General features: G+C 35.9%; 1 protein-coding gene across 1 annotated transcript in view; it reads right to left on the reverse strand.

Moving 5' to 3' along the window:
* LOC137928575 (uncharacterized) overlaps window positions 1-20442 on the reverse strand; it is a 42585-nt gene extending 22143 nt beyond the window's left edge. The window contains exons 1-4 of the mRNA XM_068771451.1: window positions 20335-20442; window positions 3942-4160; window positions 986-1155; window positions 447-607 (exon numbers count right to left, since the gene is read on the reverse strand). Of these exons, the coding sequence (XP_068627552.1) occupies window positions 447-607; window positions 986-1155; window positions 3942-3987 (377 nt within the window). The 5' untranslated portion in view covers window positions 3988-4160; window positions 20335-20442. The remainder of the gene's footprint in view (window positions 1-446; window positions 608-985; window positions 1156-3941; window positions 4161-20334) is intronic.
* Between the last annotated feature and the right edge of the window lie 694 nt (window positions 20443-21136).

A 21136-nucleotide genomic window follows, 5' to 3' on the forward strand; every position in this document is an offset into this window, starting at 1 on the left:
TAGTTCATGTTTCGTCTTGTGTTTTAAGTTTTATGGACTGCGAAATAGAAGCGAAATGTATCGATTTTCAGTTTCGCTGTCCATAGAACTTGTCTCATGGAGCGCCATGGCGGCGCCCGTGTGCATTGCACACCCTGCACTATAGGTTAAGCCGCCCCTGCTGCGCATCTGTTTAATTTGATTCAAGATTATAGTAGACGAAGTGTATGTGTTGTTGAGTTTCTTACTACTTCTTCTCCACAATTATAACACCTTGCGCAGCAGAGTCAAGATTAAATAAATAAGTTAGCGATCGATAAGAGTTCTGTTAAAAGTTCCAATTTTGAATCAACGAATTTTATCTTTTTATCTTTAAATCGGTAAACAGAGAACGTATCTCCGGAAATTGAGTCTTATTATTACTGGCTTACAATCGAAAATTAATTTATAAAGATGCTTCACAATACCTGTACATATTCATTATCCACCCAGGAGTGCAGTACCCACACTGCGTGCCGTTGAACATGGCGAGACGCGTCTGCAGGGGGTGGTAGCCTAAACCTCGGCCTCCCACCCCCTCCACCGTCGTTATCTCCCACGTGTGACATGATAAGATGTGGACCAAGCACTGAAATATGTATACCTCAAAGTAAAATATACAGGATGAGTGGTAATACGTAGGAAAAATAAATAACTATATGTAATAAATATCGTAAGAAAATAATAAATACCGTATTGATAATATAGCATGAAAAAGCGTTTTTAAATATGGATTACTACACATTAAAATCAATTATTATTTACTATCTGTCTTGCAGATAGTACTTCTAGAAATTATTAGTTCGTCACTTTCTAATAGAAAATATAAATCAATGTAACATATTTTAGAGTGTTCACTTTGTACAGAATGATTGGAAATAGGTGTAAAAACTTTAAGCATTTAACATTACCAATCACCCTGTATACCTGAGTAAATACTGAACCTAAACGAAAATACAGTACTTACAGAATTAACAGCGAACACCTGCTTCTCCTTGGTGACAGGGTTCAGCTTGGACACGGAGACCACACAAGCGCCGCAGCCACCTTCATGACACATTGATTTGGTTCCGTAAAGACCCAGGGCTTCACGTAGATAGTCGTTCAATGACGTGGTCGGACTCACCTCAGGCCCGGCTGTGGACATAAGGAAACCATCAGAAAAAAGGTATTCTTTCACTTTCATACGTCAAGAATTCCTAGTCTTATTTATTGGATACAATAACCAAATTTAGTTTTTCTTACAATTATATCCTTTAAAATAAAGCTTCAAGAGATCCAAACGTCAATCCTGGTGTGAGTACAGACGACCTTAATGTATATATGTATTCAATCCCAACGGTATTCATCATTGTTTCAGCTGTAAGACGTCTGAAGTTCACAGCTGGACATAGATCTAGCCCATAGATTGGCGAAGAAGGCTGCTTCGAATAAGGTTTGTAGATATATATTTATCATCATCTTACTTATTCTCTGTTGAAGTGAGTGCTGTTAGTACAGCATCATCTAAGTTGAGTTTACGGAGCAGAAGGGTGTGTGAACTTGTAACATTATCTTAATTGTCTATTAACACGTTGAACGCCATGGCGGACACCATGTGTCCGACAGCATACTGTCCCCTGGGGCCACACCAATAAATCGAAAATCGTCAAAAAATCGCCAAGGTGTTTTTTTGCAAATATTGTCAGTAAAACCCTTAAAAATAATGGGCGACTTACGGAAACAGCGATTTACCCATTATTTTTATGCGGGGCCGCGCGGGTCACATTCCTTGGTAAAAACAGTCGAAACACTGTCCGTTGGCTCCCTAGAGGCTTCTGAAGTGATCGAGGGCATGCGGACACATGGTGTCCGACGCAGCCTCTTGGACCCAACATGATGGCAGTCACATGGTGTCCGACGCGACCTCTTGGACCCAACATGATGGCAGTCACATGGTGTCCGTCGCGGCCCACTGAACTAAACATGGTTTTTAGTCTGGCGTTCAACGTGTTAAGAAGTATGGACATAATTGTAGCAGGTAAGTCATACGTTTATAAATACTGCGTGTTATAAAAAATGCATTTACATTTTCACATAATGTGTATAAGTCATTCGTCCTTGTGCAGCGCAGTTAGTAACCATTACGATCATTAACCGTAACGTAAGATAACCAAGATAATTATTTAAATACCTTCCTGACGCAATTAATTCTCAACGTGTTAGATAGACCTATGATTATATATTGCGACTTGTGTTATCAAATGTTTTTAACTGAGTAAACTCATTATGAAAATAATCGTTTTATTTTAATTACGACTGATTTCGGCAGTCACAATTTACAGCAATATAAAGCTAAATATATATTAATTCATTAATTTATTTTATCCAATAGACGGTCGCTGCAAGGCATAGGTCTACCCTAATGGACTGGATGAATGCGTCTCCTAATCCAGCTACTAAGGGAGCTAGAAAGATGGTTTGAGGGAGTCCTGGTGGGTCTAGTATCAATATGGAATCTTCAGAGGAGTCTGAAGATTGCAGGTTAACTAAGAAGGGACGAATGAAGCCAGGGGAGAAACCCAGCAGCCATAAGTCGTGGTATCAGGTATTAGTGGGATAGCGGTCGGGAGTGGGCACACACCAACCTACCCCAACGACCCACCATAATGACGAAGCATGCGCTAACCGCATTCAGCAACTTCCTGAGACTTTGATTACGTCGTTGGTTCACATTTTAAGGGATCTACTCAAGCCGCGTCTCTCAACTCGTGGTCGCCAGTCAATGACCTTTCGGCCCAAACGGCAGCCGGCTGCACGAGGAATGCGACCGCACACTGCCACTTTAAATGAGCAATTAGTCCAGCTACAACCTTAGTTCTTCCGCGAATCTCATTTCAGCCAATCGCTGCACAGCGCAGCCCTTTCCATTGCTATTTAATGAAATCAGGCGTCACCTTGCGGAAGTCCATCCTAAGTAAGAAAAGGACCTATATTTAGCCACTTCCGCACATGCAGTGGTAGTCGTGCAACAAAGTGCACCGCCCGCCAGCCCGCTGATAAATGCGTATGCGGCAAATAATGCGAATCACACAACCGCCACCGCCAAATTACTCAACACATGTTTCACCCCTCCACGGAGCATCTTCAGGAGTTGTTACACCGATTAGTGCCATGACTCTGTGTTTGGCACTATATATTGGTCCTTTTCTTACTATTCATTGCTTTCAGAGTGATCTTGATCTTGAGCCTTCTTATAAGGTCAATCGTAAACGACCACGTCTAGGATCCATATGTCTAATGGCAATTCACATTTGTCAATATATATACGTATATATATACTTATATGTTTTATTTATTCTATCTCAATTGATAGAAGTCATATGTTACACGAAATCTGTCAGAGCGTCTAGCAAATAATAAAACTTCAACTTGAAAGATGATTATAACTTAAAATTTTGTTACAAAAAACAAAATAAAAACATACAAATACATTGTTTTACTACAAATTTTTCGCACGCCACAATTGAATATAAGAACGTATTATTTTCAATGGGTAAAAAAAATTATTTCTTTCACTTTATGGCACGAAAACAAAATAACGTTACGGTGTATAAAAAAGAATAAAAAGAATGTGAGTGATAGAAAGTATAAACCTTAAATAAGTTACGTTTATTAAGATAACAGATATGGTTTGTACTCCTGTGCACATTGAAAAGAGGAGTCGCGAGAAAGAGCTAAATGTGGGTAGCGCAGGCGCCCGTAATCGAGGCGATCTTTGGTTGAAGATTATGCCTTGAAGTTGGCGTCAATCGGCTGCCATGTTGATCATGTTCTCATGATCCAACAAGAGCAATGCTGGTATACAATATAACCAAGTACACTGTAATTACATATATTTGTATTCCCGCCACTATTTAGTACAAAAAAGGTAAATATCTTACATAGTGTGTATTGCTGTCCGTTGATTTTGAAGTAAATTTTGTCCATGTTTCTGGAAACCGCGGACCTATAAGCGAAGCGTAGAACGTCCTGGCTGGACAGACAATGTTCGCAAGGCCGGAGACGCGTGATCAGACCGGTTTTCCGTTCTTATTGCATGTCTATGAGGCCTGTGGCTAAAACGATGATCTTTTTAGTCGCCACTGCGTTTAGGTGAATATCTGAAACAATAATTTTGTATCATTGATATGTTAACTGCCTATGGACATATCTCTCCGAACTCCACGGGTGCGTATAGGTCAGATCTGCCCGAAATAACGTAGGCTGCATTATAATGCATTAATCGTAATTTACTTCGTCTATGGATTATATTGCCATTAAATTTGTTGTTTGGTCTATGATCTAAATCTAGAGAGTAATCTTTTTTTATTTCTAATTTGTATCGCTAGTGGTTTTTTTTTACCATATATATTTTTCACTTAAACTGACAGCAGTCAGTTGAGAGAGGGTTGCTGCTATTTGATACGGATCTTTCTTCTCCCAGCTGCGAGGCACCAAGGCGTTTTATACTTTTTTACAATTTTTCTTACATACAAAATTAACAATACAATTTGGAATACTCAATTACGTATTAGTTGCTACATTATTTTAGAGAGTAATCTAGAGAGACATATCTGAACTCACCGGGTGCATACAGGTCAGATTTGCTCGTAAATTAGCTACATTATACCGAATCCCCTTAAAAATACAGTTCAAAATCGCTTGCTCTGGATGTACTACAGACTATATGATCGTGAGCAATAATATTTCATTTATCATTTTAAAAAAATCGTTCTTGACACTGACTGGCGCCATGTTGCGGCGTACGAAGGGTTAATGAACACGGATCATATTTTAAAATATGGATACGATTTTCAGATAATTTAACAAAGATATTTTCTCAGAGTTTTTATGAAAGCAGATGTAGTACGTCTCTTTCGCACAGGCATATACTTTGCTTTCTTCGAACAGTAATGCTGGCAAGGCCTTCTTTTGAAAATCTCCACTCAAACTGTCACTTTTTATGACCCTCGCTTTATAGGGCCTCTCTTACTTCCCCTGTCCAGGGTACATAGTTGTAATAATAATTGTAACTGTTATCCCAACTGTTACTTCTTTCACCTGTTTATTAATGCACTTAAGTAACTTAAGTCCTAAAGGCGGCTGCAATTCCAGGGCCTCAAATAAGGAGATCTGGACTTGAAACGCGTTTTCCGATTCAAGAGCTTTCTGGAGTGCCGAACGCCAGTCGAACTATGCATCAATATGACTTATCTGTCGTCTTTATTATCTATACACAGAAATTGGAGTGTCTGTTTGTAATATGTAATATTTAAATGGACGCTTTTTACTACATACGATACATATACTAAGATTATTTTTTTTTTAATTTTGTCTATCTTTTAGTTGACTTGTTAGTTGACTGGATCGATTTTGACGGGACTTATACTGGCAGGTAGCTGATGTTATAAGGAGCAACCTAAGCTACTTTAAAACCGGAAAAAAAAAATTTTTTTGGTCAATTCCATGCCGACGATAATGCCGGCACAATTAGTCTGCCATATGTACACTATAACACTTTATGCAAAAAGAATAACTGGTATATGCCACGAGTATTTTATATGTGAATGTTATGTACCCATATACCATGTACAAGGAAAATATTATCCCTGTAACAATGATATATATATATATAAAGCAAGTTATACTACGGGCCTGAATATATAATATATAATAATTTTTTTGCCAAATTCTACACGAACGAAGTCACGGGCACAGCTAGTACTATATAAGATTTAGAGTATATATATATATATATATATATATATATATATATATATATATATATAAATATATATATATATATATAAATATACTTAATAATATACCTTTAAAGCTTTAAAACCTATTTTCAATCACTTTGTATAACGTGATCAGTGAAATATTTTACAGTGATTAACATTTTCTAATGGAATACGACAAGCCAGTAACTTCTGTAGTACAAAGTCTGCAGAGACCGGTAGTAAACAATAATTAATTTTAATATACAGTAATATGAAATGTAAGGACGCTTTTTCTTACCATTGATATTTGAATAGAATGCATCATACAATAATTGACAGCAACTGAGCTATGCATTCCCCTTTAAAGCTTTTACACCTATCAGTAATCACCCTGTATATATATGTCTGTTATCGTAAAACACTTTAGAATAATTAAGTTCCCTCGGGAGCCTCGGTTTGGGGCATTCTTTTGTTTAGGTTACCAAATTAATATGCCATCGAATAAGTGAGGGTATACTCTCGATAGAGGACTGTCTCGAAGCCTTGATTTAGGATGTTTTTCAATTGAAAGCCTTACCACCGTATCATCATCATCATCATATTATCCACTAGATAAGGTCTTCCACTATGTTGAATAAGTTGTCAGCTTGCTTAGGTAGGGAACCTACCCACACTGCGCATTACGCATTATTACGAGTGCAATCACTACCGCAGGCTATATAGTATTTATCTCATATAATAAATCAAATGAAGGCCATCGCAAATCACTCTACCGACAAGTTAAATTACTTTTATATCACATTAACATAATGTAATGCAGTAGCGCTCCTTTGTCACTGTACCTAGAATATGTTAATCATTGTGTTACATTTATTTTACACAAAGTGATTGTAAATAGGTGTAAAAGGTTTTAAAGGGGTGGATGTACAGCTTATTTGTCGGCAAATATGAAGTAATCACCCTAAAACATGTTACATTCAATCATTTTTTTCTAATGGAATGCAAAAAGCTAACACAATTGTAACAACATATGGCTGCAAAAAGTCTACAGAGACATATGGTAAACAATAATTAATTTTAATATGAAGTAATCCGAAGTTCTAGAATGTTTTTTTGTTCCGTTTGTTCCGATACTTATTATTTCTGAAACCATTGATTTTTTAAGACATACCACTACTTTAAGGCCTTTTTCTACACCCAATCACTATGTACAAATAAAAATGTACAGCTGTTTCTAAGCGCAAAAGACAAGAAATCACTTTGTATAATTTTTGTTTTAAATAAAAATTTCAAAAATAGTAAAAACTTTCAAGAATAGAAAAAACAGCACAGAATTGTTAAGCATGTAAACCAAAAAATATCAGCGTTACATAAAGAATTACAATAAAAATATAACATCATTACGTGTTAAGAATTTGGAAACTTGTTTTTTTTAAGTAACCACTCAACCTTCCATGAATTAACCATGCGGGTGCTAAGTCCATCGAAGTAGAATTGCAGGATACGGTGCTAGCGGCTGACGACCCATGTAGAAAGTTTAAAGAGACAATGGTTTTGCGATCTCCTTCACCAACTAAACTCTTCCATGCCTAAGTTTTAAATTGTTTATTGATGCTTTAAAAGCCAGATATAAGTTGATATTATCTCAACAGACGTTAGTACTTCAGAAGGTTACAGAGATATTTCACTTGACTTTTAGCTTCCACATATACAAATTAAACAATTTTTACCGAAACTTATATAAACACATAAGGCTACCGAAACGAAATATCAATCCTAGTTATTTAGTTTCCATAGCTATATATCATGGTTGCACAGACTTATTAAGACTAGGGGCCACTTGGGCAAATCATGAACTAATGGCGGGCCGGCCGCCAGAAGTATAGGTAATTAATTTTTTTTTGATTTTATTCTGGAATAGAATTCAATATTTTTCGAATGTACGAGAGTATTATTTTTGCTGTCGGCAGGCCACCAGTATTCGACCGGCGGGCCGCGGTCTGTGCATCCATGCTCTATATATTGTCATATGTGGAGGGTGTTTCCTAGTTCCATAACTTGTAAGGATGTTATAATATTGACAGTATCAATGATATTACATATTCGCTGATAACAGGTGGACACAAAGGTTTATAAAATGGACGGGACCACGAGGTACCAGAGCGAGAGGCAGACCTAATGCCAGATGGGCTGACGAGATCGTAGCTACGGCAGGTCACGGGTGGCGCCAAGTTGCCAAAGATAGAGTAAAATAGAAATCTTTGGAGGAGGCTTTTACCCTGAGGGAGTCAATACAAACTTAGTACAAAATTATCAGAAATATTAATTAAAATTACTAATTGTAAGCCATTTGTATGGAACGAAATAAAGCTTTCTTATTATTATATATCGTCGTATGTTGAAGGCGTTCCCCAGTTCCATAACTTGTTAGGATGTTATATTATTGACAGTATCAGTGAAAAGACATTCGGTGAGAAATTATGAATACCTTCACAAACAAAACTGAAAATTATCCAAAAACTACATACGACGAAATCGTCTAATGTTTAATATTAAAATATCGTTATAATTTTAACATAAGCTATAACCTGTTATAAATAATAACGTGTAAAGAAATTGTTTATATCCGAGTTAAAACAGGTTTCAAGCAGTCTCCATTAGATTCATACCTTTGCGAACAAAGACAAATTTATCTTACAGCTGCGTTCGTTCCCCTCTCGCATGGAGCGTTCATCCAAGCGATCTAAGAGCCAGGCGGGCGCCAAAACCGGTAAAAAGACAAGGCTTTGACCCTAAGGTCCCTATCGAGTGTATACCTAAGCGATCTAACGCGGTAACATTCCAATCAGGTAACCTAAAATAAGGACCCGAGCCGAGACCTTCCAAAAAAACCCTTGATTTTAGTTACTAATATCATTTATATTATAAGTACCTCATCAACTCATTTATAATTAACCTTTCATATTCTAGGCAATACAGATCATCTGATGTCGTTTCGGGCCTAAAGGCTTCAGCGTGTACACCAGTGATTCCCAAATTGTAAATTCTTATAATATCAAAACATTTACATTATTTATAAAAGTACCTATGAAGTAAAAAATATAATATATATGTTGATAACATTGTGTAAGTTGTTGTATTTGGTATTCGCTTTGTGGTCGCAATAAATTTTGAACTTATAAAAACCTGAGAGTCGCAGTCTCAGAGCTTAAGTAAGTAGGGGGTCTACCCAACACGGAAAAACATGGCAAGGGGTCTACGACATAAAAAAGTTTGGGGAACTCTGGTGTGGTTACACCATAACAAGCGCAGTGTACTTCCTACGAGTATGGACTGATAACCTTGCTTAAATCATTGGCTCTATTTGTAGGCTGCTTCCACAGGTCTTATTGGGATTATATAGGGGGGTAACAATTGTCCAGTGGACTATGGTCTATATTGAAATGATGATGATGGTGATCTTTCATCAAAAATAATATGCAGACTGTGGTCACTATATAACTGTTTCATATGGAACACTAATACGTTAAATGGATATTTATACAACTATGGCAATAATATTGTGAAGTTTCCACAGCCGTGCAGCGTATGAGCATCCTGTTGTTTTGGCTTCGTTCCAATATCGACCAATAAAATATGAAGGTTCAAGTGGCAGCTACAATACTATATTAATGTATTACCATAATAGTCTCATTACATATGTATATTATAACTTCAACCGCAGGAATTTTCTAACTGGACATAATCCACTTCGTTGATTTCCAAAAGTATACAGACTAAAATCGTTAAGGATGTATAACACTGCCATTACTAAATATTGACATATAACCTTAATTTTTATCGTGCAAAATGATAACGTATTTATTAAAACACACGTCAGATATTAGTGATATGAATGCATAGTTATCAAAGCCGAGTTTTGGCACCTTTAAATTGGATATAGAGATGGGCAAAATGTATCCCTGACAAGATAAGAGTGATTTATATCTTTTCGATCTTGGGATATCACTCTTTTATATCTCTAACTCATTTAGCTCAGTATAGCTCAGAGAGAGAATAAGGCAGCTAAGGTTAAAGATGTATCCTTTATATCTTCGGCTCTTTTAGCTCAAACTTAGAACTTACGAGGGTCAAACTGAAAGTTCTTAGAAAATCAAAAACTAAGCATTCTAGCAAGTTATTAGTTTTATTATAACTTTTTAAAGTAGCATCCATTTACATCAATACATCGCTGCATTCGATGGAACCATTGAGAAAAGCACCTTGCCCACTCGGCCTTAGGGGTCTCTTCGACGGCGTTTTGAAACGCAGCCACTGCTTCTTCGGCGTCCATAAAATGTTTTCCTCGAAGTTTTTCTTTTATTTTCGGGAATAAATAAAAATCGCAGGGTGCGAGGTCGGGGCTATACGGCGGGTGACCCAGTAATTCCACGTCTGATATAGAGATAGTCGATCGTTTGCCTGGCGGTGTGCGACGAGGCATTGTCGTGATGAAGGAGGATCCTGCTGCGAGGTCGTTTCTCTCGAACTTTTTCCAAGACAAGTGGCAAACAGTTGTTAGTGTACCACTCTGCATTAACTGTTTTCTGATCCTCTAAGACAACTGTCGCGTAATGACCTGTCTTTCCGAAGAACGAGGCCACCATCTTTTTTCCAACACTTCGACCTCTCTTCACTTTAGTTGGCAACTCTTCGGAAGGAAACACCCACTGAGCAGACTGTCTTTTGGTTTCCGGATCATAACAGTAAATCCAGCTTTCGTCACCCGTTAGTATGTCGAACACAGCATTTGAGTCACCTCCGTTAAATTTTTGGATCATTTCTCGGCACCAATCAACACGGCGGAGTTTTTGAGCCTCGGTCAAATTATGCGGTATCCAGCGGGCACAAAGCTTCCTGACCGCTAAATGTTCATGGAGGATTTTGTGCACTTGACTCATACCTATGCCTAGACTTGTCCGAATCTGCTGATAGGTCACTCTTTTGTCAGTCTCTATCATACGCCGCACAACACTGATATTGTCTTCAGTCGTCGCTGTAGAAGGCCGTCCCTCACGCAAATCATCGGTGAGATTAGTTCGACCACGTTTGAATTCATTAAACCAGTTGTAAACTGTGGCACGAGATGGGGCTTCATCGTGAAAAGCCAATCGAAGTCTATCATAACTTTCTTGTTGACTTATATGACATCGAAAGTCATAAAAAATCATTGCACGAAAATTTTCTCGGCTTAAATTCATTCTGACGTGCACAGACAATTTTCAATTTGCCGCCAAATCGTAAAACAAATGACAAATGAATGAAATGTATACTCAATATTATTGGTAAAGAGTTCTATTTTCAAAATTTAAACTTATTTTTTTAATATAATGCTTTTAAGTTGCCAGTTCTAAAAACTTTCAGTTTGGCCCTCGTAGTAAGGCGGATGAAAACGTGTAAAATTGAAGTAATGTAATTTTGAAAATTATTGCGAATTAATGGGCTTTTTTGGTTGCATTAGCTTCCTATTAAGAATTTTATGTTTGTCATAAAACACGAAAAGCTAAACGCCCGCGCGCGTGATCTTGTCGTTCCGAAAATCCATAATAAATTTTCAATTCAAACATGCAATAGCTATCCATCTCTCTCTTTTATGTGTATATCTCTTTCTCACTAACTATGAATGAGCCGTAAATCATCACGAAAATTGACTCTCAAGTATAAAGATATAGAGATATAATTGAAACATGCGAGATAGAGAGTGATTATATCTTTTGCAAAGAATATTTAAGGAATAAAATATGTACACAAATTAAATAAAGTGAAATAAAATAAAAAAACAAATATTTAAAAATTAAAAAACGAGGTGATGGATGAAAGGTATTGGAAAAGAGGAAAAATGGAATGGAAGGGTAAGACAGACGAAATGTAGAAAGCAAGGAAAAGAGTGAAATATCTTGAGATGCATAGAAGAAGAGCGCAAAAATAAAATATTTATGAAAAATGTTAATGAAAACAAAATAAAAGCTTCCTAACCATAAATCAGTTAGGGGTACAAGAGTCCCCTAATGGCCGGGGCGGTAAAATTGCGGCTAAATGCTTTCAGCTGAGCCATTTCAAACCGTACCTTCACAGGTTAGCAACTAAAAAAAGCGCTAAATAACACAAATAAATCAATATCTAGAATAACATATGCAGCAGTATGATCGTGTTGGTGTGAAAATACCTTTATGTTACTTAGGTACTTGGTTAGTTTTTATAAATAATTTCGCGCCGTGTATGCTTATGTTACCCACCGTCATTAGCCTACCTGCCTACCGGTCTTTCTACCTACTCCGTCTATGTGTGTATTCGCGTCAATTGAAGCCTTGAGATAGTAAACATGATTATTCAAAGCAATTTTTACACATCAAAAAAGGTTATGATTGTCGACAGATAAAACTATGATGAGACATAATAGTAATACACGCTCTCTCGTCAATATCTACAATGCTGAAATGAAATCTATAAAAATGTCTAAAAATTTAATATTTATTTCAACATAGCACATTTAGCATTTCGCTCTATAATTTGTTTGACACATTTCACGCGCTATTAAAAAAAATTATACTGTCAACTACTGTAACGTTGCAAGTTAACGTCCCATAAATCTAAGTTAAAATTTAACTAAAAAAAATATAAGCACGAGAAACATGGAGAGCCAGAGGAGTTTACATAATTGCTCGGCAGAAAGATCCTGGTCTCGGTGGCGTTCACTAGCTAGGTGTCGTCTCACGCACCGACGCACTCTTTGTGTCGGTTGCGTTCACCAGCTACGTGTCTTCTCACGCGCCGGGGCCCAGTTAGAATTGACGTCTTGGTCCTTTTCATTCTCTGGGCATTATTTAAATCACGCCACAACCTTTACATCGCCTCGCACCCCAAAAGGGTAAGTGTTGAACAAATATTATAAAGACATCATTATTAAGTAGCATTTATCTATAAGTTAGAGCTCAACATTTTGTCTGTGTCCATAGTTCCATCATTATGTATTCATTATTACTTTTCAATTTCTTTATTTGTTTATCTCTCCTATTTTTGATTTTTCATGCTTTACATTTTGTAACTCTGTTCTGACAGTAAACAATCACATCAACTGCTCTCGGTTTCTGCCCTTCCTTCATCGCAAGCCATCTCCGGGTTTACTGTCAGCGGAGCAAATTGTACATATACTTATATATGTATACCATAACTGTGACATTTATTCACAGGTGCGAGTTTTACACTTAAAATTACCTGCTATTTGAGGTTGAATTCATATAACCTTGCACCGGAACCGTCACATCCTGTGAACTACCGGCGCTCCTTGCTCTCGACTTGCTGCCGCCTGACTAGTCCTGGGAGATCGTGCGGCTGGCTACCACCACCATCAGGGGAGTACCGAGCTGCGGTGCAAAATTAGACCAGGCCTTCTGCCCACTACCCTTAATTAATTAAATATATATATATTTTTCTATTTGTGCCTTTTTATCTGCCCACAACCGTTTAATTATATGGAAATTATTTCCCCCAAACGGCACACTACATCAGCCAGTTTCTTGTTTTTAGTCATGTGCTATTTTTAGAGTGATCAGGGTCATGTCCTGGTAGATTCTGATGCCCCAGTAACCTTCTCTACGCGTCGCCTTATAGCTATGTGTTAGGCGGAGTGAAAGCATTAATTTAATAATTTTTAACGGAAGATTTTTACTGAAATAGTTTTGAAGAGCGTCCACGTGGATATCCCAGCGGATTAGCATTGGCAGTGGTCAACCCACATAGAGCGTGGAGCTGATAACCGATAGTGCTTTAAAGTCCTGGAGTAGACAGACAAATTAGCTAAAGTCATGAAAAGGCGCTGGACAGCAGCCGCTTTTAACCAGTCCTTTTTACAGCTAAAATAACGGAGAATAATTGCTATAATTCAAAACGTTCTCTTTTAAAATACAATTAAAATCTTTTGCGTATTGAATATTTTTTAAAAGATTACACTCAGATACATGTTGCAATAGTAAACATGCAAATAATGTATATCGAAACAAAATCAAACGAAAAAAAATCAAAACATTCTTTATTCAAATACTATTGTCAGTCTTATAGGAAGCTACCACCGGCTCGGAAGGCAGTTCTGCTGAGAGCAGGCAAAAAACTCAACAGTTGCTCTTTACAAATATAGTCTTATAGTGCTTGACAATAACTGCTGAGTGAGCATCAACAAAATTTAATTCCACGCATTAATATCACTATCGTATTCTTGGATAGAATAATAAACTTTTTTCGACAACATGTTTTAATCTTTCAAATCTCGCGAGTGACAGATATAAGATTAAAAAAAGGACCAATATTCAGCCACTACCGCACATGCAGTGGTAGTCGTGCAATAAAATGCTAAATATTGGTCTTTTTCTTACTTAGGATGGACTTCCGCGAGGTAACGCCTGATTCCATTAAAGATATAAGATTGTCTGTGAAATTTTTTTGTACGTATACCTTTTGCCATAAACGATTTATTTAATTTTTAAAGACAAAAACAAAGAGTAATCAACTTATTCTTTATTCCTTGTAATAACAACATATCATGAATCATATGTCATTGCTCTAAAAATAATTTTGATGGATGTTATCTCTGCACTGTACAATCACACACAAAAATACTATGTTTACAAAATAAAATCAATAAATTTTAACTTACGACACTTATGTAGACCAAAACGGCATGGATGCTTTATTGCCGGGTCTTTTTTCTGTGACCTCTTTTTTGGTGGCACGCCATTTCTCGTAAGTTATAAGTTTTTTGAGGTAAAAGACGGAGTAAATCTTTTTTTTTGCTTAAACACTTTAAATAATTTTGACTCGTTAAACAAATTCAAAAATCTTTGTGAAAGTTATCGAAATTTGTTAAGTCATTTTTAAAAATTCATTATTTCTTTATTTTTTACGGCAAGTTTATGATATTTTAGAAACTACATAGCCCTGACTATTGCCATACTTTGTAAGAGGTCTTTGAAATGTTAGAAGAAGAATTAGCGCGGAACCGTTTACTGCGATTCGATTTGAAAGCGTAGCTACAACGTGTTCTATTCTTACAACCGCCATTTTATAAGAGAGTGAAAGGGATGGGTGTAATGGGCGTAAACAATTGTAACAAAATATAAGGATGATTTTACATGCGGCTATTTTAAAGGTGCGCCTTTAAAAAATTATGTATGTATAAAGGTTGATTGATTATAGTTGTAAACGCTGTAAAGGATATTTCCAATCATCCAGCATAAACTTATCACTCCGAAATGTGTTACATCAATTTATTTTTTCTATTGAAATGCAATAGGCTAAACATTTCTTACAGCAGTCTGTATATAGATCGTAAACATTACTATATCTATTGTTTCTTAAAAACCATTGCATTTGGAGTATCAATTATTTACTTACAATGCATTCACATACACATTCACTCTTTAAAGTTTTTAAATCCTTAATATTTATATATATATATATATATATATATATATATATATATATAAATATTATATATATATTATATTATATATATATATATATATATATATATATATATATATATATATATATATATATATATATATATATATCTACACACACACATGCTTGTGCGTCTGCATGTGCATGCGCGCGCGCGATTTCGTGTGTGTATATATATATGAATATAGAAATATTGTTATATTTAAAGTATTGTACATCAGTTGTCTGCAATTTACGAGCCATAGTAGCGGGCTGACCCAAATTGAACAGTGGTATCCCAACGGTTGAGGACTAAGACGTGCGATCTTAGGTTACAGGTTTGATTCCCGGGGGATACAAACTTACATACTTCACTCTTTGTGCTTTAATTATACAGGATTGTCACTGCTCATAATTAAGTTACAAGATGATGAGCAGCAGCGTCCTCTGCGTAACGTAATACCGCGTTGCAATCGCAAACCCGCCTGCCATGCGTGGCGATTATGGTATATCTCCCCATAGGTATTTTTGGGCTGAAACGGCGGGTTGACGCAATGGAAAATGACCTATTGAATTCGGGTCAATGTTAACAATGAGATTGCCCAAAACAATTGTGTATAATTCTAATATGTTGTCTATTATTTCTGTAACCTTTGAAAGGGTGTATACATATATTTAAAACTTTTACACCTATAAGCAATCACCCTAAAGGTTGTTTATCATCCACTTCTCGATTGATGGAAAATACCGTCAGTCCTTTAAATGTATTTTCCGATGTACAAGTTGTGTCGTAGTTACTATAGGTGTCCTTGATTATAGTTAAAAAAACACGCCCCGTCAGACAAGTTGTGCTCTATTTGCTGTTAGATGTCGGCGCTGTGAGCTGTCTGGGGTAATTACGGCTTCACTGATTTCACATACGCGAGCTAAAATTTAAATTCCACCAATAATTCTGCTCGTTCTCATGAGCCATTATTTATTTAGGTACACCAGGAGTTTTTTTATTGATTCTAATTAGTATCGCTAGTGTTTTTTTACAATATTTATTTTTCGCTTAAACTAGACGCAGACAGTTGGGAGAGGGTTGCCGCTATTTGATACGGATCTTTCTTCTCCCAGCTGCGAGGCACAACAGCGTTTTATAATTTTTTACAATTTTTCTAACACTATTTTCTCTTATGGGTCAATACAGCTAAAATTTATACATATTAACAATACATGTTGGAATACTCAATTATATATTAGTTGCTACATTATTTTATTTCAAGTCGCTGCCCAAGCGCTACAGACCGTTAAATGCCTTGAGATTTAGGACAATGTGCCGGACCAACTCATCAAAAGGTATACCAGGAGTACACATAAATTAAAATTACATTAAAAGTTACCATATAAATATATCCTTTATAGGTAATACAGCATTAAATTTTAATATAAACAACAATGCAGAAAAATGAAACAAAAAAAATAATGACCAAATATTGAAGAGAAATGTGATCGTACAGCAAAGAAAACATCTGGATTACGACTTTAGACATCAAAAGAGATCTTAATTTGAAAATGTTTCTCCCGCGCGAAATCATCTTCAAGGCTGTGTGCTTATAAAATACTTAAGGAGAATTATTAACATGGTTTCCAAAGACAATAAGAGCCGGAAAAGTATCGATAGCAGGCAAATGTTCATATATATGAACTACACTTTGAGATAAGAGGATGCAGCCCAACATTAGTACAATAAGGGAGCCCATGCAGGATGGCATGGATCCTGCAGAGCAATAAACTCTAAAAGATTCTCAAAAGAGATTTAGCCATTCAATATTTTAGGATAAAACAGTAGATCATGTAGCAAACGACGGTCTTTGAGGCAGTACGGATTTATGTGGGAGATACTAGTAGAAAAACGCTAGAGTCTTGTTAAAAGCTCTCTGTATCGCTTCGATACGCATGTGAATGTACCGCATAAGTTGGGTTCCACCTGAATGTCACGTGTCGCGTTTGGATGACACAGGTACACTATTTCTTTGCCCCTAATGATGGTGTTGGGTGGTGCAATCCTACCATAGTTTAAGTTTAAGTATCTTTTTTAGATTTCTTCTTCCAGGAGGCCTTCTTGCATTGACGTGACCTTGTAGTGACTTATGGTGGTATCCTCTCTGCTCTTGGAAGGCTTTTATATCCCTTTTAGGGTCGGTGCGTCGAGTTGTGGTAAACGTTTCCAGTTAACGAGACATAACCAGCGTTTTGTTATAGAAGAGTTAACCTTTTAAGTGCTATGAGGGCCGCCGGCTACCTCACAATTTTTCATCTGTACATCTAAGGAATATTATTTTTTTACCTTTCTTTGTATTGAATTCACAATTTATTCATATTTTAAAGCTGGCTTTGAAAACCTATCGTGTTTTCTGTGTTACAAAAACGTGACCCGCCGGCGACCTCATGGTACACCGAGTACTCTATTGCCTTTAAGTGCCAAGAAGGTCGCCGGCGGTCTCAGTACATAATGATATACATAAAGTGTTATATTCATTCATAGAATGCAAAAAAATTTTCACATAAGGAAAGTCTACACTTGATATTTCCATTTGGCACCTTAGGAAGTCATGGCCAAAACAGCTTGGCAGTTAGAAGTTTAACCTCTGCATTACAAATTGTGAATTTTGGTATTAACTGTATTTGGTGAATACAATAAAGTGTGATTATTAGCTGGTAGCATTAACCCTTTGTGTGTCGCAACATGTCATGGCGCCTGTCAATGTTAGAAACGATTTTTTTAAATAATAAATGAAATATTATTGCTCATGATCCTGTGGTCTGTAGTACATTCAGAGCAAGCGATTTTGGACTGTATTTTTAAGGTAATTCGGTATAATGTAGCTAATTTACGAGCAAATCTGACCTGTATGCACCCGGTGAGTTCAGACAGATATGTCTCTCTAGATTACTCTCTAAAATAATGTAGCAACTAATATGTAATTGAGTATTCCAAACTGTATTGTTAATATTGTATGTAAGAAAAATTGTAAAAAATTATAAAACGCCTTCGTGCCTCGCAGCTGGGAGAAGAAAGATCCGTATCAAATAGCGGCAACCCTCTCCCAACTGTCTGCGGTTAGTTTAAGCGAAAAATATATATGGTAAAAAAACACACTAGCGATACAAATTAGAATTGATAAAAAAAAAATAACTCTCTAGATTTAGATCATAGACCAAACAACAAATTTAATCTCAATATAATCCATAGACGAAGTAAATTACGATTAAATTACAAGAGGTTTCCAAACTTTCTCATAGACTTTTAAAATTTAACTTATTAGGTTGAATTCACTGCAGCTCTCGACACATACATATCATGGAATAGACAGGTTTTCACAAGTAAGTTGCTAAGCTTCCGAGAATATTATCTGCCAACATTGATATGAGAAATAAAACCAACATTTCAGTTCTTCATGATCGAAAACAGATGAACTTTGAATCCCCATTTTTATATCACACCTTCAAGAGACCTCAAGGTCGACATGTACTATTTTGAAAACCTCTGGTCTATAATGACAATAAAAAAATAAAGCTTTATTTAATTCCACACAAATGATTTAAAATTAGTAAATTTAAATAATAGTTTTGATAATTTTGTGCTAAGTTTGTTTTGACCTCCTCAGAGTGAAAGCCACCTCCAAAGCTTATCATTTTTCTTCATCTTTGGCAACTTGGAGCCACTCGTGACCTACCGTAGCCACGATCTCGTCAGCCCATCTGGCATTAGTTCCGCCTATCGCTCTGTTACCTCGTCTCTTTTATATTTCTCTCTCTTCTCTTTTATAAGTCTCGTCTATTTTATAACCCTTTGTGGACACAGGTGGACAACTGTTATCATCATTGGAACCCTCCAACCACTGGTCAATAATATAACAAATAGTATTTTTCTATTATTAATATTATTGTACATGTATATACAAATATATTTTTATATTTGTATAGGGTGTGATAAAGGAGAAAAAAAGAAAATAGATTATAGGGTGCATCATCATTATATCAGTTGATAGATGCCCATTGTAAAAGCCAAATCACGCAAAGGTTACTTCCTGTTGTTGGAGGTTTACTACAGAGTCTTCCGGTTCATGGTCACCACTAGGCTAAACCTTTCATCCCTAACGACGCAAGTAACAGGGTGCATTAGAATTATTTACTTTTATGAATAGTAATAAATTTAAAAACACATACGTATTAAAATATATTTTAAGGTTAGTGACGTAAATGGCCTAGCAACCCATTTTTGCAGGTACTCTGTATATAAAGTATTTATAAATATTCAATATAGATAAAATTAAAAACATGAAACACTTTTCGAAATGACTGTACAAAAATCTAACGTTTTTTCCCTTCCTCTGACTAAAGTAAACAGACCCGTGTTTGCATTTTTTTGGACTAACCAAGTTTAAACACGTTTAAGACATGTTTTTTGTTGAGTAAATTCACTCTTAATAGGTTCCTCGTATTGCTGTTTTCAACTTATTATAATCTTATATAAAAGAAATTTAATTTGTACTTTAAAACTGACATGATCCAAAATTAATAAAATTTTATTTTTCAACACGCTTACATAATTGAAAAGTAATCGAAGAAACGCTAGAAAATAATTAAACTACACAAAAATAAGCACGTATGTGCTCTTCAACCGAATTGATTTCAATATTTATGAATAATCTAGTTAAATATATACTTAATTAGAATATTGTTTTTTTTTGTTAGCCAAATTACGGAATTAAAAAAGTATTTATGACTTGCTACCTCTTTTGTATATAAAAGAACACTTCCAACAATTATGCGGTACATATTAAGACAAGATACATTTTTATATATTATTAAATTAAGCCATGTCCTAAGCTGTCGTGTTAAATTTTTGACGTATTTTAACGATGATAAATCCACAAATAAACTATGTACTATTATTAATAATAATGGTGCTGGTTTCGTTAATGAGTTCTTATATTATTTTCAATAGATAAAATCTTAACACGAAATTACTTGTTGTCCTAAATAAAACAAAAATATTAAAATTTAAAGTCACAATTATAAATATAAGTAATGAATTATATTCACTTACCAATAATTATTTAACTTTTTATCAATTGATAACATGATTATAATGTTATCACATTAAAACAACAAAACAAAAACACAGACGAAAATTAAAAGTAACCAACTAAATTTAATCGAGTGTTTTCTTTGCGGGCCAACGAACCTAATGCTTAGATAAAACCGATAGGACACTGACTTGCGGTCACTGCGAACTGTCGTTTGAATTTAATCTGTCATTCCGAGTGCTGCCATATCGTCGTTGCCAAACCAAAATCTGCTATATTTACTTCTTAAAAATTTCCATATTTTGACTATTACTGACTCAGTTATTGTATTAATTAAATTTTATGTGACTTATTATTTACAGGTAATTGCCAAAATACTATACATATTTGAAAAATCAATCATCACCTGCCCAGTATTTCTTTTTTGGGCCAGACACTGCTGCCCAAATTTAAAGGTTCCCTGAGTGTGAAGTGGCAGGGCGTAGAGGACGCCTAGTTTAAGACCTCTTTCAAAGTAGAGACGCTAGGCGGCCCCGGGGGATGCTCAGCCCAGTCCGCTACACGCTATTATTTCACCTGATTGGTAGGCACTCCACGAGATCTTGACTTGAAGTATTACTCGTCAATAATACCCGCTCAGCATTCCAACATAAGGGCGCCCTAGGATGCAGAACCCCGGTCAATTGCTATTGTCTAGTATCACTATGAACCTTTTGGAAACGCGTAGTCGTTGGGAGAAGAAGTAACGGAATAAAAAACTGCAACGCTTCTATCTAGTATGATTGGTGGTTAGCATCCCTGTGATATACAATACAACCCAGT

This window comes from Battus philenor, unplaced genomic scaffold (assembly GCF_028537555.1).
Source record: "Battus philenor isolate CCGP_79_NKW_IND1 unplaced genomic scaffold, ilBatPhil1.0.hap1 SCAF_11, whole genome shotgun sequence".
NCBI lineage: Eukaryota > Metazoa > Arthropoda > Insecta > Lepidoptera > Papilionidae > Battus > Battus philenor.